This window comes from Heterocephalus glaber, unplaced genomic scaffold (genome assembly GCF_053883595.1).
Source record: "Heterocephalus glaber isolate CG9 unplaced genomic scaffold, H.glaber_assembly_v1.0 deba00001454, whole genome shotgun sequence".
NCBI lineage: Eukaryota > Metazoa > Chordata > Mammalia > Rodentia > Bathyergidae > Heterocephalus > Heterocephalus glaber.
The window spans coordinates 6,397,078-6,422,791 of record NW_028258303.1 but is presented as its reverse complement, the minus strand read 5'-3'; the positions used below and the strand labels follow the sequence as shown (position 1 = coordinate 6,422,791).

At 34.1% G+C, this 25,714-nt stretch overlaps 1 protein-coding gene across 5 annotated transcripts in view; it reads left to right on the top strand.

Moving 5' to 3' along the window:
* The window catches only part of Grid2 (glutamate ionotropic receptor delta type subunit 2), a 1,480,136-nt gene that overhangs the window by 849,960 nt on the left and 604,462 nt on the right, over positions 1-25,714 (top strand). For all 5 annotated transcript variants that reach the window (XM_087215774.1, XM_021261081.2, XM_087215773.1 and 2 more), the window contains 2 exons: positions 13,229-13,282; positions 21,306-21,479. In XM_087215774.1, the coding sequence (XP_087071900.1) occupies positions 13,229-13,282; positions 21,306-21,479 (228 nt within the window). The remainder of the gene's footprint in view (positions 1-13,228; positions 13,283-21,305; positions 21,480-25,714) is intronic.

The following is a 25,714-nucleotide window of genomic DNA, read 5'->3' as shown; positions in this document are numbered from 1 at the left end:
GTTTTTTGTATTATGAGTATCCTAACAATCTATTATAGGAAGATAGTCCTTTTATAGGACAGATTGTGAATCACTTTAGTTTCTCAAGAAATTTATTTTTCTTAAGAGTCTGTTCATTATAATTTTAGGAACTGTTTTCTAATCATGTAGTAAATTTTGTGCTTTGTTTAGGAAGGCTGGCTCCGAATTCCTGTTATAGATCCTGAGACCAGGACCTGAATGTGCTTAGAAGGGCAGGGTTCCAGAAGTGCAAGTGAGGAAAGAGTAAGCAGTAGAGATGATTAGGAGAAAAGCCAGCAGCATATCCCTTAGAGAATAGGTTATGAATGTAGGCAAATGGGTCTCAATCCCAATGAAAACTTTCTGAGAAACAGTAATGTACCTCAGAACTGATATCCACAGTAAGGGTTCCCTGCCTGACTCACACACAAGCCAACACTGCCATACAAGGTGTTTGCAAAACCAGAAAAGCTTTACTGTGCAGTCACCCAGTAAGATGGCCAAGAAGTGAACAAGAAACTCAAATCTGCCTCCCTGAATCAGTTGGAGGGAGTAGATTTTGGAAGGGAGAGAGGGGAAGGAAATTGCTTATTCATTGAATGGCAAGAAGGGAGTTTCAGGGTCCTTTTGCTTAGCCTAACCATTCATCCTGCCTCTTCACAGGTGGTGTGTTTCTTTAGTGAAGAAATTTATGTTATGGAGGGTGGTAGTTTTTGAGCCTTTGACATCAGAAAGTCATTGCCCAGAAGAGCTGACTTCCATTGTTAGAAATCGAGTTTCAAACCATCCTTGAGTGGATTCTGTAGGCTTTTCCCTGCAGACAACTTAAGTACTTTGTTACTGAAGGAATGTATGTCTGAATGAGTCCAGGCCTTAGTCAGTTTCAAAAATCATACTCCCTGGTGAGGACAGTAAGACATGTATTCACTTCCTGCCATTCAGATTGGTTGAAAATTGACCTTCAGAAATTCTAATGTAATTCTTCCTCTAGGTTATATTTGTATATGGTTGAACAAGCCAGATAAAAGCCACAAGTTCTTGAGGTGAGATATGCTAACAGAATACAATAGGATCCTCAAGGAAGTATTTTCACTTGCACTTTCAGCATAGTTCACATTGGCAGAGGGGCTATGGGACAAAGTGGACTATATGCATGATGTGCATGATGATCTTTTAATAACATAGTTATTAGCGACTCTGGTCATGTCACCTGGCTGGATCTGAGAGGTTCCTGAAGCTGAGAATAAGTTTGAAGATTTGCTGACTCCAGTGGTAGTAAACGAATTTCCAAGACCAATCCGTAAAAGGCTCAGAAAGGCTTTATTAGGCAGAGATTTTAGGGTGCACTGAAAAATGGAGGGTGAGCACTCAGAGAAATGAAACGTGTTACAGTAGGGAACTGGAAGTGTTTATGTTTTGGGGGGAATTTGATACTCTATATTCTTTAGCGATGTCTCCTGTGCTGGACAGGATGGCCTGCCCATAGTAAGATCCATTCATATGGGAGAAATCCTAATTTATAGTTCAAAAGGTGGTCTGTTCAAAGTGAAAGCGGACTATTTGAAAGTAAAAAAGGAAATGACCCAACCCATTTGTAGGTAAAAGGGAATTTCCCATATTTACTTTGTTCTGGGGAAAGAGAAAGAGAAAATGAATAAATGAACAAAGAAAGAAAGAAACTGGGCTTGTTTCCTGAAGATGCAGTTTTCATTTTTAAAATAATGATTTTCCTTGTCTCCATTCTACCTAGTTGTTATTTCTCCTATCCTGCCTCAGTAGGAAGATGAGCTAGCTAGTGGAGTTGGTGGAAGGTTGAATATCAGGGAGGCACAAAATTAACTATGTGGAAAAAGAATCAATGGTCAGCATCAAATCATCCTGTAGGGGTGGGAAGCCATAAATTAGTAGTGATATAAAAAAAACCCCACAGTTGTAAAAAGAAAAACAAAACAGCACAGTTGTGTTCCATTTGTAAGAAAGGTGGAACAGTGTAAGGTATATAAATGGCATTTACTATAACTTTTGTCAAGCAAGCAGTTATAACCACAGAGAAGCAAACATGTAAAAAAATTAAAAAACTAAAATGAAAAGAATTTACCAAGAGGAATATGATCACTTAAATGTATCAGATGGTTTTGAATATACTTGCCTTGTGCTATCATAGCATGAGTTACTTTGTCAACACTATAATTCTGTTCTGTAAATGACATTTTGTTTGAGCAGTTAGCAGTTGGTGCCTCAGTTTCAACTGACATTTTGTTACTAAACACAATTCTAACACCCCATAAGGTGGTTTGTCAATGGTTAGAAAAGGTAGTTTATATTTCACCATAGTGAAATAGCACAGAAGGGAGAGTCAGTTGCTCAGAATTCTGGAAATAATCCATTGCTGTCGAGTCCAACACTATTAAAGCATCTTTTACAATAGGCCACAGGTCTGCTTTTATATAGAAGAAACTACTGAAGGAATTTAGAAAGTCTAGAATGCTTGAAGATCTTCTTTTGATTCTATGAGTTTCAAAGGTCATACTTCCCAAAGGGCACACTTCCAAAGCACATAAATACTTCAAAAAGGACAAACTCAAGCAGTTTAGGAAGATGACCATTAGAGCTCACATTTTGCATTTCTCTATTTTTTTCTTTTGGATACTTTGTATATCAAAACCAATAAATATTTATGAATATCTTTTTTCATTTGAAGGTTTTTGTTTCTAAAATCACCAAAACTATATACCACTCCTAACATTCTAGAAAGTCAAGTCCCTATGTAATATTGAACAAGCCTAAAGATAGCAGAAATATTGATCTAGGAAAGTAGCTTAATGATTAATAATCAACTTACCTAGTCGCTTCTTCAATGATGAGTTATTTACAATACTAGATACAATCAAGCTACACAAAAACTTATCAGTTTAGAACAGTAGTAAACTAATTAACTAACTGCAGTTACTAGATACTTAATTGCTTTATTGACACAATACTAAGAAACATTGTCTAATTTCTCCTCTAGAAGCATTTGTGCTTCCTTCCAGTGGTAACAGTGGAAATTTTGTTATGACAAAAGAACAGTAACATATATAACTAGTTTTCTAGTTAAGCATCATGTACATCCTATATATAATTGAACCAGTTAATTAGTATTTCAAGGCAAAATGGTCATGATTAGAATAGTATATGGTTATATATACCATTTTTCAAATTCTTCTGTGGCACATTATTCATCTCTCAGATGTACATAACACAGCAGAGTGTAAATATTTATAACTCTTTCGCATCCCACAAAATCTTCTGCAACATTCAGTGTAACTATTATTTCCCTAATTTTGAAAAATGTATGAGTTTCTGCAGTTTTCAGAAGAGGGTTATGAGAATATATGTTAGAAAAGATCTTCACTGTTTATTGTTTCTACCTTCTAGTCTTCCTAAACCTTATAATTTGTGTGAGTCACTTAACCTTTTTGTTCCTCAGATGCAAATTATATGTAATTATAGGGTTTACATAATAATGATACTGTGAAGATCATATTATATGTATATACCTATGCCTATCTATCTACCTATCTATCTATCTATCTATCTATCTATCTATCTATCTATAACTTAATCACCAGAATGGATAGATACATAGATAGATGATAGATAGATGATAGAAAATTACTTAGTGTCCAACATGTGTTGAGTATAGGTTACATTATTATCATTACTATTATTAATATACTATAAATAGCATTTAGTAGCCATTTACTTGCTGAATGAAATAAATGGACTCATGGCCATTCATGAGTACTGTCAAAAACACTAGTAATTTGAATGACTTTTGAACATTTAGCATGTCCCATGTGGTTTAGATGTATTTAGCCATTTAGTCCTCACTATGTATCCCTGAAGAAAGTATCATTCAGACTATTAGGAAATTGAGTCAATGAAATACATGATTTCCATTAGTAAACTTAGCATTTGAACTCAGACCCTCTTACTCAAATTTTATTTTCTTTTCCTACCACCATGGACCCTCTAAGTCCTAAAATATTTGGACTTGGAGATTTTGAATGTAATACTTCTGTACCTCATCACCATGTAAATAATCATGAGAGCCTCAATTGAGACTGTGTGAATTTATTCATTTTTTGAGTGTTCAATATTTTGAAATTAAATTTCATCTATTGCCTTCCTTTCCATACCAATATATCCAATGATTTAGTACTATTGAAACAACTAACTGTGTCCAAACCACATAAAGCCAAGGCTAGTGTCTCACAATGTTAAGGAATGAAATCATGGACATAAAGGACAAATTTAAGAAAGTGTTTATTAGAAGTATAAGACCAAAAAAAAAAAAACAACAAGCTACCGTGGGAGAGATCCCTGAAAGTGAGATGCCTCATGGGCTGTTTGTCCAGAATCTTTCATTGATAAGCAGAGCATGGGAATTTGCTCAGTTGTCCAGTGGTCAGCTATCAGAGGTAGCTCTGTGAGTTTAAAATGACCATTTGTCACTCAGGCTCTCTAAACCAGTTACTCCATGTGCAGATTTAAAGGATACTAAGTTTAAAAGAAAATTGTTTCTTCTGCATTTTTAAGTTCCTCCCAATGCAGGCCCTGGATGTAGAGAGGGATTGGATTTCTTTCCACCTGAGCAATTATTTTCTCCAAAAGTCATATTGCCTATGCTTATCTCATTTTTCTTGTGTTTGCTCTTAGATTTCTAAGCTTAGCTATCTGTAGGGCTTGAAATAACACCCTCTCTCTCTCTTTAAAAATTATCTCTTAACCCAATATACCTGCTATTTTCTTGTATGACTGACCAGCCTGATTCCATCTTAGGCTCTGTCTCTTGCTAGCAGTTTATGCATAAGCTAAATAGCTAAACTATCTCTTATACTAGGTAAAGGTAGGATATCCATAGATGTATAAATATGGTTGTCTTTTTCTTTCTTTCTGAAAACAACATGTAGTGAAATTCTACTTTGTCCCTGGCAACAAATCATACTGAAACCCTGGTGTATGTGTTCTAATTATGATAAGGGAGAAGGCCAGTGACCAAAATTAAATCCTTTCCCTGGTGAAGCTTATATCCTAGAACTCAGAAAAAGACAGTAAATGTGTGTTGTGTGTGTATGTGCGTGTGCACATGTGTGCTTCCCAAGTGGGTAAATGCTTTACAGAAAAGGGCAAGAATAAGGGACAGAGAGGAGTGGAATGCAGGGGATAGGAATGTGTGATCATCATGGAAGTCATTCATGTGGAGCCCCAAATGAAATACAGGAAGGAGCTATGTGAGTGTTGCTGATGAGGAGCAATCCAGCAGGCAAAGAAGGGCAAAGGCTAGACTGTAGAGAGGACTAGCAGGAAAACCAAGATAGCTGAACTAGAAAATAAAGGGTATATAAAAGACAAGATGGCTCTCCCAGCTATTTATATAACCACAAATAATTTCATTTGCCTGGGATTAAGGTTCTTTCAGAGTCTCGTGTAAACACAAGGTGGAGACAAGACCTCCCAGGCTAGGAAGATAGGATAAGAAAGGATTTGACATTTGTAAGAATCACTTTGTCCAGGTCAGGGTGGAGAAGTAATGAAAAGGAGCAAAGCAAAGGCATGAAAGTGCACAGCTGTGACTCGTCCATGTGTTCCATTTAGAAATGATCAATAGACTTCTCTTGGAGAACCTCCTTTTTTCTTCATTTGCTTTAAGATAGCAAGAAAGTCTTTGTTCATAAATTGCAGCATTTAAATACCAGGATTCCCCTAAAATTATTATTTCAAGCCCCAGTTAAAAAATCCAACAAAAGATTTATTCATTTTTTTCCCCAGTCACGCTAAAGAATTAATTTACTCTGCCAAGGGATATTAAGTTATTTAAAAAGACAAAATAAAATAATATTTTAATGACATTTCCTTCTTTGTGCCAAAAGACAACATATTAGAATATGGTAAAATAGGTAACAAACAAAACCTTTAAAAATTTTTTTGGCCTAAAGCACTTTCATCACCATAGCAAACTTCCAAAATAGTCCAAGTTCAGCAGAAACTAATGAAAAATTAAAAGCAATAACACAATAGTCCTTTGTACAAGCAATAATCTTTATATTCTCATCAGGCAAAGAATTAAAATTATGAATTTACGTTTAATCAATGTCCAGTCTGTTCAATATTACAGGACACAGGAAGATAGGTCTATATCATATGATGAGCAAGCATGGAGTCTCTATCTTCTTCCGTTAGCGCCCATCTTTACACTTTAAGAGACATAACTGGTGCCATCATGTTGGCCAAATCTCAGTGAGGGCATATTTCCATCTCCCAGGGGGTGTGGGAAGACCCAACTGCACAGCAGTAATAATAAATTTAGCATATCCGTTTACGAAATGACTTTGGCAGGAACAGCAAGAGGATTTGGATGCAAGTGTATTTATGGTCTTCCAGCTGGAAGATTACAGCAGAGATTCTAAAGCAAAAGGCACAGAGTGAGATGGCAGATAGTGGCTGCTTGGATAAGAACAGAAGACAGTTGGGAATCCATGCTGAGCTCAAGGGGAAATGCAAACAACAGTCAGTTCAGACTATCCCCCTGCTGTCCAGTATCACCACGAGGGATCACTGCCGCCATCTGCTGGAGATACTTGGCATTTAAAAATGGAATCTGTAAAATCATAGTCCAGTCAGCTGTGGCTTTTGTTCTAGTGAAAACAAAACAAAACAAAGCAACAACAACAAAAATCACAATAACAGCAACAACAATAAAAGCTAGAGAAGACAAGCAGTGAAATGAAACCCAAGCTAGGTGCACATTTATTGTTCCTTAAGAAAGGCGGAGCTTTGTGTTGTCACTGATTTTAGATTTGTAATATTTAATTAATTTTGTTCTTTCTAGCAGAGTTTGGTAGTTCATTTTGGCTATATGTAACATTCAGGCAACTGGATGTAGTGCATACTGTAAATCCTCGAGCTCTTTGCTAAAAACCTATTACATTGTATACACTTCATACTATATATCCTTTTTTATTTTTTATTGAAGAGAATATAGTGGTTTTGTTTTATTTTATTTTGTTTTAATTAGAAAGGGAGGAAAATTAAACAAATAACAACAAGTGTTACCAACTGGTCAGAATTATTATATGAGTCTTACATAAAATATAATAATTTACCTTTTATTTTGTTTTTAGAAGTATTTTCTCTGTTGGTTGTGTTCTCTCTCAAATTAGGACCTTAATTTTAAATTTAAAAAAACCCTCACGAGGTTTTAAAACAATTTTAGAGCTTTTAGAAATGTGTGGTTAAATTAACATTGATTCTAGTTTACAACTCCCAAATTATACTAATCCCATGGGATTTGCTGCGGAAAAAATGGTTTCTGTGATCAGTGTAATTCAGAATGTCTACCTTTGAAATATATTTTTCTTTTTTCTTTCTATTTTTTTGTACTTGGGATCAGGACAATGCACTCGCCAGCCAGGCATGGCACCACTGTGCTACATCCCCGGGACTCAAATATCTTTTTCTTGAGACCCTTAAGGCATATAAGTTAAAATATGAGAAGCTGATATTAAATTAACCATGTGCCATTATCTTATTAAATTCTCATTATGACTTTGTTATGTGAGCACTCTCCTTATTGCTACTGATAATACAAATATGAGGCTTTATGTCCCACAATGTTATTATATAAAATACTTCTACTTTTTTTTTTTTTTTTTTGGTACCCAGGATCACACTCAGTTCCTTGTGAGGCAGGCAGCAGAACAACTGAACTAAATCCCCGGCCCAATACTTCTACTTATTAATGTGACCTTTGTCACTATATTGACGTTAACCTGTTGTACTGTGGTAATGATGTCTATTTAACTTTGTTTAACCAAGCATTTGTAAATCTTTTTGGCCTCTAAACACTCATTACTTGTAGTAGAAGTAGTGTTCCACCAAATACAGCTCTGGAAAGGCCAATGCAGTTTGCACTATTCCTATAGATGAGGAGCCAGGAAGACGGGACAATAGCTCTTTAATATTTCCTCAGGCCACTGGTTCCTGTCTTCTCCCTAGGACTGCTACTCCCTGGTTACCAGCTGACAGTTTGGAACAGGTAGGACCAGGGAAGCAAACACCTGATCTCTTTGCTATGCAGGTACTCAGAGCACTGGCAGCCTCTGGGTAAATGTGTGATATTTAGTGCATCCTGCAAAGGGAACAAGCTTAATTTAGTGGAGCCACAAGGTTCAGTGAAAAACAGCATGTTGCTGTTATTGTTTAGTCAATTAAATTGTCTTCTGCACTTGTAGGAACTGTTCCACATTTATTAGCAGTGAGATGCATGCTCTGGCAGTGCAGTTGATTTCTGTGCTTCAGATTGCCTTATATTTAGCACATCTGAGGATTTGAGAATGGAGGATGGAAGACATGGTGATAAATTGCCGGGCTTTTCTAAAGACTCAGAAGTTCTAAAGTTCCTGCCAGTGACAGATGGTCTGTCCTTATTCACTGCTCCTCTTCCTGACAGGACTTGATTCCCCACCCTTTTTTCTAAATTCCCTTAGAGGAAGCTCAGGTTCTCAGGAGGTAGGACAGCCTCATTTGTCATAATTACATTATGGAATTGAATCCATAGGAACAAGTAGGATGCATGGTCTTTTTACACTATTAATGTATGCATGGCTAGTGATAAAAGAGAATTATGTAACAGGAGGAAGAAAAGAACAGATGGCCAAAGAAAATCCATATTTCCATTCCTCCTGTCACTTTGATAACCAAATATACTAAGGCCCCCATTTATAATTTGTTTTAGTGCCCCACGTATAGTAATATAGTATGATCTTTTAGGCAGACTTTATATTCATGATGGTAGTAAATATTATTTGTAGTACCTTGAGTGTTTAATTATGATTGAAAACTTTTTCAAAGTTTCATTTAAAAAGCACAACTAAAAAAATAAAAATAAATAAAAGTAAAAAGCACAACTAGGTTGCACTTGGAGGCACATTCCTGTAATATCAGCTACATAGGAGGCTGAGGCAGGTTGATCACAAGTTTGAGGCTGGCCTGGGTAATTTAGTGAGACATTATCTTAAAATGACATCTTAAAAAGTGGGTGAACTGGAGTTGATGGGGATGCAGGTAGTCATAAAGCACTTTCCTAGCATGCACAAAATTCTGTATTCAATCTCCTGCACAAACAAACACACACTAACTAGCGTTTACTAACTTGTAAAACATTTTTTAGAATCAACATGAGACTAAATAACTAAAATAATGATATGCTTGGATATGAAATGAATTCCAATAGAAATATGAAAAGAAAATTTCAATCAAATTGCATAATTCCATTTATTGAATTTAAATCTTTACTGGTACATTAGGAGATGTGCTACTTAGGCAAAAAAGATAGAAAAAGGAAATAATTTTCTGTGTTTGAGTTCTAACATAACTGTGGAAATAAATATGAAGGCTTTAGAAACTCTAAGATATCATAAGATAATTCCTAAAATCTAGGATTTTGCTCTTCTAGTTTGGTAGGACATTATTTCAGTTTAAATATGTTATCCAGTTGAAAGGGATAAATATACAGAAAATACCAATCAGGTGAATTGATTTGAGATTTACATTAGTTGCCTTTTGTTATGTATACTAAGAACTCAGAATTTCATTTAATACAAATATGTCTTTCCTAAGAATACTCACTGTGTGGTAGCCCAAGATGAGATATGAGAAGGGTAAACAATACTATCATGCTTTTTTATCTTCTCTTGAATTCTACTGTAAGTTTTAACCTCTCTGCAGATATATATGTAGACTTCCTACAATGATACTTACATTAGTCACTTAAGTGAAAGAACTAAAAGCCTACTAGGTTTCCAAGGTCTAGGTTATTGAACTCCCTGTCATCATTTTATGCCCCTTTTCAAATGCTCCTTGCATCACCGATATCAGTTACATTTTTAATTTGTGACTTTTTAACATTATTCACTTTCAGCAGCATTCAATTAGAAAAATCAGTGAACTCATGCCAGCTTATTGTTTATGCATGAAAAAGTTAACCTAGACCTAAGGAAATTATATTTCTTTTTAGTGGGCATTTCCTCAGATAATAAATGAAAACACTGACTTTCTGTGTACAACATTATAGTCAAAAGTTTCAAGCTTCTTCAAAACATTTTGTCACAGTATTACAAGAGGTTTTAGCTGTATGTGTGTATGCATATACTGTGTTATATAATCAAATGGAGATGACATATCTATATTTTTATTCTTAAGGACTTTCTAGTAGAATTTATTTTCCTTACGCGATGAAAAATATGCTTATAAAAAAGTTCTCAATATTCATTGTCCTTTGAAAAACCAACAAGTATTGCATGATTTTGAAATCATGCCTGTAAAACCACAGAATTAAAAGTTACTCTAGTAAGTATGTTTATCACAATTTACTAAGATTAGAAAAATGTAAAAATCTGTGGTTAATAAAAATGCTTTGCATTAGGTAAGCTGGGATAAATTTCTTTAACAATTATTTTCATAATGCAATGTCTCTGTGCAACAGACCTTTATTTCAAAGCAGAAAGTCTGGGAGAAGGGGCTGCTCTATGCCCTGGGTCTATTCCAAATGCTCAGGTAATTGTGGATGAGACCTCATGATCTCAGGTTTTGGAAGACATAGGGAGCAGCTGAAAAGCATGGATCGGGCTTGGAAGAGACACACCTCATCTCTTCTCACATACTCTTGGCTGCAGCCCAGGCACATGGCCTTGTAGTTCATCCCAGAAGGAAAGGATGGGAGATGTGGCCTGCCTCATATCCTCAGAGAAGGCCAGAATGGATTTTGATCATCGTCTAGCATTTTCTACCACAAGAATTCTCAATTTTGCTTCAAAGTTGAAGTCAATTGGAACTGTTACCCTGTTCATATTATCTAATTTTTCTAATAAACTTTGTATCCACTCATTCATTTTTCTTAAGGCAGAGAATATTTTATTTCATTTAGCAACCTGAATGTGAAGGAAGCATCTGGACTAATGTCTTTAGAATGAGAGCTTCAGAGCCTGACTGAGGCTGTAACAGACCCTTCCTCCTCCTCCTTCTTGCTTTTGTTTTTCTGAGACAGGTTCTCACTACTAGTTCAGGCTACCTTTGACTCATTATGTAGCCTGGGCTGGCTACAAACTCACAGCTATCCTCCTGCCTCAGTCTCCAGAATGCTGGTACTACAAGTGTGCAACATCACATTTGCCTTGCCTTTCTTCTTTATTAAAACACAAAATTGTGTCTTGTGCCTCAAGGTTGTTTTATGCTTTCACCTGAAGGAGTATTTCAAGTTAAAATGTGAAAAATTAGGTTTATGGTGTAGACAAATTACCAGTAAGTTTCCCTTTAGTGGCCTATAAATGTTGTTATACCAACACCTTAACAATGTCTATAGGCAATGTAGAGTTCTAACAGCTTGAATTTTGCTTAATCTAGCCAGGTGGTACAGACCATCTAAATAAGGACAATGTAGGATAAACTGAGTCATCTCTTCTTTCTACCATTAGTAGTACTTCGGAAGTACTTTCAACCTCTATGACATGGCTTTCATGTTTCTTCCTTCTGAGCTCTTCCTGTTCTCATATTGTAGTTTTAGGTTTCTCCTTACATATGTATGTCTCTGCTGTTTACCCAGAGACCTGTTGCCCTTATATTTGAGTCTCTGGTTTATATTCTTTTTTTGGGGGGGGGGGGTACCGGGGATTGAACTCAGGACCTTGTGCTTGCGAGGCAGGCAGCAGAACCACTGAGCTAAATCCCCAGCCCCTATTCTTTTGAATTATAATGGAATCCCTACTTCTTTTCTTTTCTTTCTTTTTTATTTTTTATTTTTTTTGTACCAGAGATTGAACTCAGGACCTTGTGTTTGCAAGGCAGGCATAGTGCCACTGAGCTAAATCCCCAGCCCCCCACTTATTTTTTAATGCTTTTTATTGTTAGTAAATAATTGATGATAAGTCTCTACTATTATTGAAAAATAACCAGAAAATTAGAAATAAATGTTGTCATTACTGATATAAATAAAAAGTTCTTTTTGAAGCTAAAACTAGAAATTACTGTGGGTCATATTTTCTATTATAGTTTTCAACCATAAGTTGAACATGCACATACTTCAAGAATAATAATAATGATGAAACTTCAAAAAAGATAACATTCTCAGTTCTCTGTTAATACATTATGTACATGTGCCTCAGTAAGGTCATAAGGACTTATTAAGAATTATATACTTTGAGAAAACATCAAATCACATAGCAAATACATATCCAATTGTATTTCTTATGATTCGGTGCATCTTTCAGTAGGCATTTCTCAGGAAGACAAATAATACCTACCAAAATGCAGTTCACACTTCGTAACGACTCCATGCTAGTTATTAGAAAGCATCTCGATTTGAAACTAAATCTTCAAGTATTATTACTAAAAACAACTAAATTTCTTACAGTGCAGACTCACCTATTCTATACCTATGACCTGAATCATAAGAGCTTGTCCTAGAGTATATATTATAGGAATTAAGAAAATATGCACACACAGTCTTCTCCCACAAACACACACATATGCACACACACACACACACACACACACACACATACACACTCCATACTTTTTTGGCATAAGCCAAAGGTAATTTAGAATAAATGTCTAGTTAGTTAACGAAGGTTTCTACCCACATATTATTTTCTTTTCTTTTGGTGTGCATAATTTCTTTTCATCTGATTAGCAAGGTAAAAACTATGTACATATTCAGTACATATGATATGAAGATTTCTAAGAGAACAGAGTACAGTTTACTTTTTCAAGACTAGTAAACATATACAACAGGAAGTATCAGAATATAAAAATATTGAGTCAGATTGAACATATTTAGACATTTACAAAAAGACCTCAAAGGTTGTTTGGAATATAAAATATGATTTAAGATTAGAATTCCTTTGTACTCTGTGAAATCACAGAACAGTGTTACTGTTGTAGTTTTGTTGAAACTTCTTTTTCTAATTTTTTTATGAGTTATATTTTCAGATTTATTTAGCAAATCTGCAGTCCATTTCCGAGTCAAATGCAAAAACTTCTTCAGTGTTTTGTTAATGGTTTTACATCTTTTTTGAGCACAAAGAAATTTCAAATGTGAGAATCATTTTTTTCCACTTACAAAACACATCCATTGAGCTTGATTTGTTTTTCCCAATTAATGCTGAGATCTGGTTGTTTTCTATTCTAGGTTGTGGAGACCAATTTGGTTGCTTTTGACTGTCACTGGATCATTATAAATGAGGTAAAGCCACCGACCCCTTATTGTCCCCTCTGTGTCCTGTGTTCATATACATAGTTGCAGAGTTTCCTAAGGCCTTGGATTTCTAAGAGAGACCAGAACACGAAGTAAATTTTCAGCTTATTGAACACTATTAAATAAAAATAGAATGAAGAGTTTTTAAAGATGATAAAGGGTTTTGTATGAATAAAGTAAATGGAGAAAGTCTTCCCCGCTGAGCTGAGTATCTTGCAGCTTTTCCTGTTGGCACATACTGTCTGCTGAGAGAGATCAACTTTATGAAAAGTAGAGCTCTTCTTTGTAAGCAAAGTGAATTCCTCCCAGTGGAGTGCTTGTGTTCCATTTGTATTTTAATGTTGTTTCTAGAACTTTCACATCTACCCCCTTTACATGAGGATTAAATAGTTCAGCACATGAATATGAATCAATGGAAAACAGATTTTTTTGCCTTTTCATGAAGAAGTATAACTGTTTTAAAATCCAGGAAAATTCATTGTAGATTTTTCATTTTTGGGCAGACAATACATAAGATGAAAAATACATTACTGCCTGAGAATGCTGTGAAATAAGTTGTCCCATTAGCACCTGTGAGTCACAATCAGAAAGAACAATGGCCAAATGAGTTCTGGACAAATACGTGATCACATAAACTGATCCTCAACAAAACATGGTTCAATCATAGCTGTTGCTTATGAGTAAAGATTATACATTATTTATCTTTGGATAATAATTATAAAATAATAAAATTTATTTTGGGGGACAAAATAGTATTTGGGGTAAGAATTCCAATTTTGTAATCAGCAAAATACAACCAATCTTGGGTATAAAACTTATTAAATATTACTGTGGACATATAATCATTTTGTGCCTCATTTTATTTATATTATAGTATAATAATATTTACAGCTTTATAATAAAAAATAAACAAAATATTATCCAATCTCTTAGCACAGTTCCTTACAAATGACGCTTGTTAAATGGCACTTCAGTGATGATACTTTTCTGTGAAGGTCCACAGATTGCTGTCTCACATGATTTTGCTGAATAGTAAACACATGAAGTACTGAGGGTGGAGGTCCACAGAGGAGAAGAGATTTTCTTCTCTTAGGGAGATAATAAAAATAATTCCCAGTTTCACATTGTTTCTCCTAAACACCTTGGAGATGGAATGTGGAATGGTCCTCTTTAGCCCAGGGTCCTGGAAAGGCCGTACAAATCTGCTTTCCGACTGCCAGACTTCAGATCTGAGTGATCCGTCTCGGTGTCTCTCCTACCACGGCCTTTCCTGAGAGTCACCAGGCTTCCCTTCATATACATGTAAGATTTCTTTTTCAATGAGATTCTGATGTCCTCTAATTTTCTCGTACCTCTGAATTTTCCATCCTAGAATCCCAGCCAGGGCACAAGTGCTCTGCTGAATTGGGAAAATTCACAATAATTAAGATCAGGATAGAGGAAGGACCACAAGGCATGAGGGTTCATTTTTATTCCTATTTTTTTGGTAAGGAAAAGAAGATTCAAAGGAATTAGACAATTCAAGTATTGTATAATTTTTAGAGGGCATAGTGGGATTTTTATAACAGCCTTTTCCAATGTACTGATTCAGTTGTTTTTGTTTCTTGTTTTTTGATAATTCTCTTTACAGATTATATTTTTGAAATTTCCACTACCTCAGTTGGAATCTTCTGGGAATTATTTTATCCCACTAGCCATTGTCTTTAGTTTAATTATTTCCTAGATTGCATTTTTAAAAATAAAGAATCATCCGAATCCCTATTTTTATCTTGTACCTAACTTCTGATAGGGAATAGACTACACAGATTCCTTGATGCTAAATAAGCTGGAATCATTTTACTCATTTAAGTTAACAGAGCTGACTACAAAAGAAACATGATTTGTTCTTAATTAAAAAAATTAATATTTAAAATCATTGCTTGCTGTGGTGGCGCACACCTGTAATCTCAGCACTCAGGGGCTGAGGCAGGAGGTTTGCCTAGAGTTTAAGGCCAGCTTAAATTACAAAGTGAGACCCTGTCTCAACAAAATAAAACAAAACAAAACAATCTTTAAATGGAGAGCGTCATTTCCTTGTATTTTTTTGATAAGATTGTGAAGGTACCCATAAATTACTGTTTTTCTGCATCTAATTTGGCTTTTACCATTGTTATATGAATCTTAAAGGTGTGAATAGAAGTAATATGGTCATGTATTCACTATTTAAGGGTCAATTTGTACTTTAGAAGAACTCACCCCTTTAGATTGTATAGGTGTACTCTGAGTTGATTGACATATTTCATTGGTGAAGAATAGTATGGGAAGAATAATAAAAATTTTTATTTTATGGCATCTTTTATAAATATTACTTTAGCAATCTGTTATATTTATTAAATATCATTACATAAAACATTAGGAAGGAAAATACCTTTACATAAACATTCCATAATTTTGGTTACTTTTTGCAAAACAAAACATGCATATAAACAAGGCAATCTAAATGGTAATTGTTAAAAGAATAGACCTCAATTCTCTCTGCCTTTAAACTTGTTTTTTTAAACTGCAAATTATCCCAACTTTATTTTTATTATTCCAGAAATGCTTATCTGTTTTTGTTCAGAGTCTTACTTTCTATTCCTTCAGCAAAGGCGTCATTTCTTTGAAAAATACAATGTTCATAATCCGCAGCATTTACATTGGTTAAGAATTGTATCTTCTGAACTGTGTAAAATCTCAGAGAACAAGCAGGTTTTCAAGGAAATTATTATCAGCCAGTGTGTCTAAGGTCAGCTCTCACTTCCACGTGATTCCACTCAGCCACTGCATTCTCTTTAAATACACCTCCGAAAGCTTGAGGTCACCCTCTCCTTACACACTTTTCCTTCATATGCTTCTTTCTACAAATTGATCTTAAAAATTATGATTTACCATGGTTTCCATAAATTAAAAAAATGAATTTCTCCAATTTGTTAGGATGATAGTAAACTCTGAAAGCAACAACTACATAACTCAACAACATGCAGAAGCCCACTTCGACTGAACATGGAGAATGTGACTCTGGCTAGTTTGGTTTGTGTAGCTATTATTTTGTTCCTAATTTTAAAATGAGTTGCAAACATTTATTTAATCTGATTGCACCAATAGTTTCTTAGAGAGGGAGTATAAATCAAAGTTGGCATTGTGCTTTGTGATACAAATTGATGTAGAAACTTGAAAACAATGTATTTTTTTCGTTTGCACTAAGCATGTTATAATAATAAGAGGCAGTGCCAGCTCATATGGTGCAATCAATCATACGTTAGGACTTGGTAATGGTATTTATCTTCTCCCTGCAATCAATGGATCCAGCTCAGAACAGTCTTTTCATATGAGTGTTATCATATCCCTTCAGGGCCCTGAACCAGATGGCCTAGCACTTTATTTAAGTTTTACAAAGTTAGAAATTCAGATAAAGAGATAGACACTGTTTAGAGCTTCAAAAAGCATAATGCTTTATGCATCCTTTCATTCCTGATAATATTAACCTGACCTTAAATGTCCTGATAGGATTTTACTGACTTTGAAAAATTAATAGTTTAAGCCATTATTTTCTATTAGTCACTACTGAATATTACAGTTAAGGGAGGAGTTGTTGGTTTGTGGATTTTTGCTGTTCTTTAAAGATTTTAAAAGCCTACTTGTATAGTCAATGTTTCTCATTTTTCTACCTTCCTGATAAATTGAACTACCCACTACTAGTCTGTCAAGCAGAAAGTTGCATTCTGCTCCTCTGCCTGCTGGTATTAACTTAAAGTTGGTTTATTCCAGATTTCAACACTATTTGTTGATTGCTCCATAGCAATGCTAAACTTTATAGAAGAATCAAAGGATCATTTTTGCTACAGTGTGAAGAATAGATACATATTAGGAAAGAAACATCTTTTCAAATGATATCCACATAGAAGACTCTAAAATCTCACTAGTAATAATTACTTTATTCAGAATTAACACATTTAAAACATCCCAATGTCTAAAATTAAAATTTCAAGTATCAGTCTTAAAAGATGGTTTGGTAAAATCTTGCCATTCATTCATTTTTTTAACTTATCAACATTTATTGAATATTTACCATGAGAAGAAAGGATGGGCAAAGGCAGAAACAAATGAGAAAGAGAAAATAAGAAAATATTTTTCTTTAATAATATATATAGTCTAGATTGGCATCTGGCCTAATGGATTTAAAGAGCCATTCCTTCCCCTAAAATCTAGTAATTTCAATCAAAAGCTGGTATACTACAAATCTTCACGAATGGCTCAATTCTTCCAAAAGATTGTTCTGGAAAGTGGCTGTTTCTGGGGGAAGCTGCATTCCCAGCAGGTATTTTTTTTCTTGGCCATACACAGTGTATGGTTCACTCTACAATAAACTATAATCAAGATGAATATTTCTTAGGCATAATGACTTGAATCTTAATAGTAATTTTTGATTATCCAAGTAAATTTCCTGAGGACAAAAGTCTATTACACTCTTCTAAAGAAGTAAAACTAACAAGTTTGCTATATAGATACTTACTTGATATAGGAGGAATAGATGTAACTCCCAAACCTACTAGATATCTGAAAGGCGAGTTTGTGTTCCCTAAAATTGAAGACTGAATTCTAGAAACAATGGAGATTAAGAGTAGGAAAATTTTTTGAGAGAAAGATAGCTTCTGTCTAAGAGAGACAGAAGGGGGACCAGAAAGTGGGTTGCCTGCCCACCCATCCTGCTTTTCAAAGGTGTTTTATACCACAAAGTCATGAACTGAGGTGGGTACAAAGTGGGACAAAACTATAAGACCCAATGAAAATTTACAAAGTGAGCATGAAGTGGGATAAAACCATGACCAACCAATAAGATTACAAGTACAGTCACCCAGGTAATATTGACTAAATGGGGATCAAGTGGGAAACAAGTCACATACAAGGAATTTCCCATTTAGAATACCAATCCCTGCTATCTCTAGGGGAAGTAGTGCCTCTTCTTTTTATAATGCTAACCAGTAAATGTGGCTCAATTGTTCTCCAGGTTGGCTCCTTGGTGTGTTGGCTTCTGGAAGGGGCTGGTGCCTTGAGGACTGGCACCTTGAGGGGGACCCTATCTAACTGTCTACAAGATACCTAATTAACTTACCTATCTACAACATACTCACTTTTAATTGCAATATGAATTCTGCATCCTAAATTTGCAGAATCACAAATACAAAGACAAATAATTTTATAATTTTGATTTTTAAAATTTTTTAAATTTCAGAAATTTTCTGCATATTTTTATAGAGATTAATTAACATATCTGATGGTTTTAGGGGCTCAGGGTACAAATGCTTGTTTGATAAACTAGTTTGTCACATGATTATTTTTTAAAATCTTACATTTTAAACATTATTTTTCAAATTCAGAGCATTGGCACAACACTGATAATAAGTGTAACAATAGTTTTACATTTTAATACAGACCTTTACTTAGACTTGTTTTTCATTTAGAAGGACTTCTTTTTAAATTAAGTGATCATTTGTCTTTCAGTGTTTATACAGTATTGCATCTGTCACTCTTGAAGTGTACCTCTTGAAATGCAAAAGTTTCATAAATATAAAATCGCTTCCTACTCATGATTTCATACTATGAAACTGTTTGTAAGATCAATTGTCAAACCTAAAATTGCATGTGATGTTTTTGAGACAGACTGTCTGTTACTTTCATTCAGAATGGCAGATTCTTTCCTCTCAGAAAATTACTTTCTTTTTCCTTCCCCAAATAATAATAGACAAAATATATTCAATTCAAATTGACATTTCTTCAGATTTACTTAAGGTTAGGCACCTGAGAAATTAAGCTTATGGAAAATAGAAAAGGTAACCATCCCTTTGTGTGTTTGAAAATAGACCTGTTAGACTTTAACTCATGCTAGATGACTTCATCATTCCTTATGGAATCACTAAACTATTAAATGTTGAAATAATATATTTCTATAGTTTTAATTCCCATCATTCATAAATATTAATCTAGGTAATTCCTGTAAGGAAAGATAGACTTCTTGTATAATTAAATCAGAGAATTCTTCTTTTATTACATTTATAACTTCATCCTATGAATAAAAAGTATGTTAAATGAAGAGCTTGGACTCTCCTTGATTCTTTAGTTATAAAGTAAGAATAGACATTGTCTGATTTAGGGTCACTTTTTAACACAAAATTAGATAATAAGTAGTATTTTTCCTAAAGTATAATTGGCATTTATTAATTATACATTTCTATTTTAATGTATTGATTCATAGTTAATCGTAAACGGTATAGAGAGATGGTGCTGTTCAACAAAATTTTTGATAAATCTGTATTGCTAAAAAAATAATGACCACATGTATAACTGAACTTAATATAAAAAAGAAATGTGGTTCAATTTTTTACTACTTTTCAAGCGAAACTTCTTGACTACACAATATGGAATTTAAAAAAAATAAAATGACATAGAAGAGCAATATATTATTTACCTTTAAAAGATTGCAGGTTAACATTAGGGACTAAAATGGAGTTGACAGGATACTTTAATTTTGCTTTGTGAGCAGATGACAGAAAATTAAAGAGTGAGCTACTCTTTGCCAGAGATTTTGGTGGCCAGTGAAATGACACCGATTAAAGGAAAAAGATGGCATTTTTAAATGAGACAAACTATATTTTACGGTGCATTAAGGATTAATCGCCCAGAAATTCCTGATATTACACTGGATACAGTTGATGGCAGGTGTCACTTTATTTTTGCAAAAATCTATATTTCATAAAGATCCCAAATAAAGGATGAATTTTACAGCTAATATTTGCTACAAAGAATAATACTATATAATTAGCCTAGGAAAGAAAAATTTATATGTTAATTATTTTTTCTCTTTCATTATTCAACAGTAATTTCTTAAATCAAAACTGAAATACTTTCACCACAGTCCAAAATTTATCTTGTATCAAATCTTTTATTTTTATGGTTGTACTAATCTATTAACACCAATAATTTGTTAATTGCCAAGGCCTCACTAATTTAAAGCTTCCACATGGACACTATCAAGCACAAGCTGCCTCAATAAAAAGACTATTACAAAACTAGAGTCAACTTTGATCATTTCTATTCTAATTCCAATTAGAACAAATATATGTTGTAAACATATTTCATTTTTTATTACCTCCACATCTATTGTTGAACTAAATCTTAAAACAAATATATGTTGTAAAAATATTTCATTTTTTTATTACTTCCACATATATTGTTGAACCAAAACTTAAAATTTAATTGAGTTGGGAAGTTGGGGCAGAAGGAAGTAGAAATTGCAATTTCTTTGAGTTTGACAAATACTCGTATGCTAAATAAAATTTATTTATGTGAAGAGTACTGAGTTTCTTCCTCACCCAGCCTGTTTCAGTCTGAATTAACTAATATAACTTTTCACCTTTATGTCCAGACCACAATTATAAAACTAACTTATTCATTCAACAATTAGTCAGCATTTTGAAACTATTCCTTAGCAAGAGAAATGTAGGAACAACATCAATAACTTTGAGAAATAATTAGAAAATCTTTTTTTAAAAAAACTCTCCTCTTGCTTTCTCTTCCCATCTCATTTAAAAGCCTCATTTTTCATTGTTAAGAAGCATGTTTATACTCTTAGATTACAAGTATCTTTCTAGGTAATGTACTCAAAATTATCTTGAAAGCCATTAATGAATAATAAACCATCAGCATTTTTTTTACTTTGCTCAGTATTTTGACCACACTTCTATTTTTCTATATTTAAAAAATAATAAATTATAAAGTTATCATTAATGGATTATATTAAAGTGAGTTGCTCCATTAGGAATTATTCAGGCATTAATGTATGCAATATAAAGCACAAAAAGCAACTTCCAATGCGTTGATGTGCTGTTTTCGTTTGGTAAACCCCACAGTGCTTCCAGCTAACAACTCATTTGTGGTTTTGGGTTTGTTACTGTATTAAATTAAATCTCTAACACTTCCACTCCTTATCTTCTAGGAAATAAATGATGTGGATGTACAGGAACTTGTGAGAAGGTCAATTGGAAGGTTAACAATTATTCGGCAGACATTTCCAGTCCCCCAGAACATAAGTCAGCGATGTTTCCGTGGCAACCATCGAATATCTTCAACACTGTGTGATCCAAAGGATCCGTTTGCTCAGAACATGGAGGTATATTCTAAAAGCCAGTATTTCTTCCTGGGTGCTCTGTTGAGAGCTATTTGAGTTGCATGAGATTCACAATTATACATGCTATCATTTCTGAGCATTCCCCTCCAGAAATAGTAAGTCTAATACAAGAGAGTGCTAAAGATCTGTGCTTTGATCCTTTTGCTCTTAGCAAAAAAATACCTCACTTAATAACAATACATTAAATGAAGGGATTTTTTTTCTTAGCAAATAGGTCCACAAAATTTCCCTTAGTAGAATTTCTGATTGATACTCCCAATATCAAATTCTAAATTATTAAGCTAAAAATTTACTTGATTTTTCTGGCATAAAGACATAGATGTTTATTCTTTTTTTAAAGATAAGCTTCAGTTTGAAGAACTTTACTAAAATACTATTTAAAATTCAAAAAGTTCTGTTGTATTATATAGACATAGACAAATCAGATACCACAGAGTTGAAAACTTCACTATCAAGAACACAACAAAGAATTTGAAAGTAAATAAAATTTCTGAATGGTAAAATGCAGAACATCAACTCCCTGCAGCTTACTCATAAGAAGACCCTTTAAATACCCAGAGTCCATTTCTTTTTGTTAAGAAAAATCTTATCAGATTTTTTTCTCTTTGCAGTGAAGATCTCAATCTGTGTAGTACTTGGAGTGGGTGTCAGAAAAAGCAGGCATTCCAGCAACTGCAGGAAGCCCTAGAACACTTTCTAGCAAGGCATGAGACAGGGAAAGGGAGAATCAATTGGACCCAGTGACTTAAGTATCTCAGGGTGGGGGTTTCCTGTACAATCAGGTCTAAGTTGTAAGGGTGTTGCTGTAGTAGGACACTACCACATAAGTGAATATTTAAACAATTACTTGGACACACCAGCAAATATTAAAGTCAGGAGCAATTTGAAAAGTCCAGAAATCATTATATTTTTTAGAAACTTAATCATTGAAAATGTCCACTGTGGGAAACATTTTGGTACTTAGAGATGTTCCGTTTGAATAATTTGGAAATACAACTAGTTTATTGCCAGTGATACTAAACAAATAAGGTGATTTGACAAAAGTACTTATTTTTTGAAAGCTAACCCCACAGCCTATCCTTAGTTACTTTTGAGATTTAAAAAAATGAATTAGAGTTCATTCAACTATTTTTTCATATTTATTAACAGTGTAATAAGAAGTGTGGCTCCAGTATCATTGCCTATAGAAATTTCTGTTTTCTACTGGATTTTAAATTTAGAGTAAGTCACTTCTAGGACCTGAAATCATCAAATTGCACAATATGCTTTTCCATAATTTTCTGCCCATCAACCTCAGTGCTTTACACCTTTGTGACTGTGTATTTGGATGTAGTTAAGGAGAAGGCAACGGCCAATGTAAGCCATTCTCAATCGCTAACAAGGCCCACTAAGACTTCAGGGCCATCTGTAGATTTTAACTGGTCATCAGCATAGTTGATGCCAAAATGATAGCATTCCAAATGCAGAAAAGCATGGCAGAATTTTGATTTAGAAAATTAGGAAATACTGAAGGTCTTCTTATCAAAAGGATTGACAAGAAATGAAAGTACAACTTCAAAATCATTGACTATGTCATTCAGGGAAAGCAGTAAGTACCTTAAAGCACATTTACCCAAGAGCACCATCCTTCCATTTCAAATCATCAGAAAACAAAGATTTTTATTTATCTCTGTGTTCCCAAATTACCTAGCGCATTTAGGGTATAAGGAATCACCAGCTGCTCCCTAGCCCACATCTTTATCTTACTCCCCTCAAATACAAAAATGGGAGAAAATAAGACACTTACTTTTTCTCTGAGGATTTTTTGTATATTACTTTCCCTTTGTGTTTCTTACAATTGGACTAAATATTTAATATATTAGAGAAAAACTTACAGAACCTTTTGTATATGAAGATATAATTAATTATAAATAATAGTATATGAATATAGGGCCCTTGAATTTTAAAATATTCCACTAAAAGCAGAGCATTTAATGTATACCCTTGCCTTGGTGGAAAAATTTCATCTCACTGCAGATACAGAAGCAACAAAGTAAAATGATATTTTGCATTAAATTCTAATCAACAAGACACCATTGAATAATAATTTGGGAGTTAGGAATTCTCTAGAAGTAACATCCTCAATTTCAAATTTATAGAAACAATGCAAGGAAATATGACTACAGATAGACTTTTAATTCAGAATTCAGAATTCAAAAGTGTATAATCTAAAAACCTTTCAGAAAGTATTATGCAAATATGACCCAAGTGACCTGTTAAAATCGATATTCAACTATAAAATCACATTAATTGATGTAAGGAGAGGAGAGGGGAGGGGAGGCCTGTGTAGAGGTCACTGCATGGTACTAACTTTAATATATGTAGAAAGAGAATTAAAATTTAGAAAGAACTGAAAACAAGTTTTGTATATCTTTAAATTAGTTCCAGAAAAACTAAAATCAAGGATTAGCTGATATTGTAAAATAAATAATAAAGAAAACTTCTCACATAGAAAGCAGAATTTTCACATAATATGCAACAAGATGAAAGTAGTCCATTTGTTGCCTGGTGAAACCAATATTAGCTTAGCTGCTAATGAAGAGACAATGGAAAGATTCCAGTCTTTTTGCATTCCGGTCTGTTTTATCCACCCAAGAAAAATTGTCTTCAAATAGGGAATGTTAGAGTAGAAGTCATCAGAAGAAAAGCAAATCACTGTTTTAGAAGAACCAGGGTGTTGAAGATTTTAAGAATGTGCCTGCTCTAAGTGAGGCTTAACAAATACCTGCTCAGAACAATCAGTAAACCAGTAGATGTGATTCTTTTTAATAATTTAGAAGCACAAGAGAAATAGTTTGGAAGCGGGCCTAAGTACAAGCGATTGGCTTGTTGTCTTTCTTTTCTTTTTTTTTTTTTTTTGGTACCAGGGATCGAACTTGGGACCTTGCGCTTTTGAGGCAGGTGACTGAACCACTGAGCTAAATCACCAGCCCCATGTTGTCTTTATTTTCAAGAGGATGTAGAAAAGATTCTGACATAGTTTATTGTATCAAATGCTAATATTTAGACAAATTATATATTATTAAGTAAGTGGTTTCGTGTACTTTGGTAAGAAAACAGGGCTTCCTTATGAACAAGCTAAGCCAAACTAAGCCCTTATGGATAGGTGTTTCAAATGGGAAAGCTATCATAAAGCTGTGTGTTATGTATTGAGTTTTACATGGTGTTTGACAAATTTTCTCATCTGTAGTGAGCACATTGAAAAATCTAGCTAGATTGGCTTCTAAAGGTAGGAGATAGTAGTCGCTGGCCTCAGAAAAAACAAGTTCAAAATATTTTAAAACCTTATTACCTTTAAAAGTTATAGAATATGGGTTTTTATAAAATTAAAATTAGTTTTACATTATTTGGCACTTAAACTATTTAGTTGTTTTTCTCTGATCCTTCAAGTGAAATGGATTTACCTTCCTGAATAGATCAAATCTTCAAGAAATACTGCTATAAGGAGAACATGTCTTGGTATATTCTGTATGTTTGAGTACTTCCTGATATGTACAGCCTACCAGCCGGTGCTTTTACACTCATTTTGAAAAGTTTGTCATCAGATGAATATTCAAAGTACAGTGATAAATACTTCACTTTTGAAATGGAAGGAACTCTGTGGTCATCCACAAGATTCTGTCCTTGTTGCAAATATTTTCAAATAGTTTACCACTGCATGAATGAAAACGGATAAAACTTGCCTATCAAATTTGCAAATGAAAAAAAGCTAGGAGAGAAAGCTTATGTTGTATTACATAATCAAGGTCCAAATAGTTAATATTGACTGATTGGTAAGCCTTAAAGTTTAAATTTCACAGAGATAAAGTATAGGTTCAAAATCAATTACTCGAAGTCCAGATGGAAGTGTCCTGGTTTGACAGCTGCTCAAAGCCGTTAAGTTGAGGGAAAATTCAGAACAAGCACAGTGGAAGTCAGATTTGCTCCAAGCTATTTTAATATAATCTTGGACTCTGTGTCAGAAGCACTTTGCTAAGATCAGGAAACAAAATGTCTTACACACTGTCTCCTGGTCAGATCACATCTGCATTAATGTGTCAGTTCTGGTTACTAACATTTGTAACAGAAACATTGGAAAACAGGAGGACAGTGGAAAAGAATGGAGGTGATGAGCAGCCTAGAAACTGTACCAGATGACAAACAGCAGAAGGAAAGAGGATGTTTCAGGGCAAGTGACA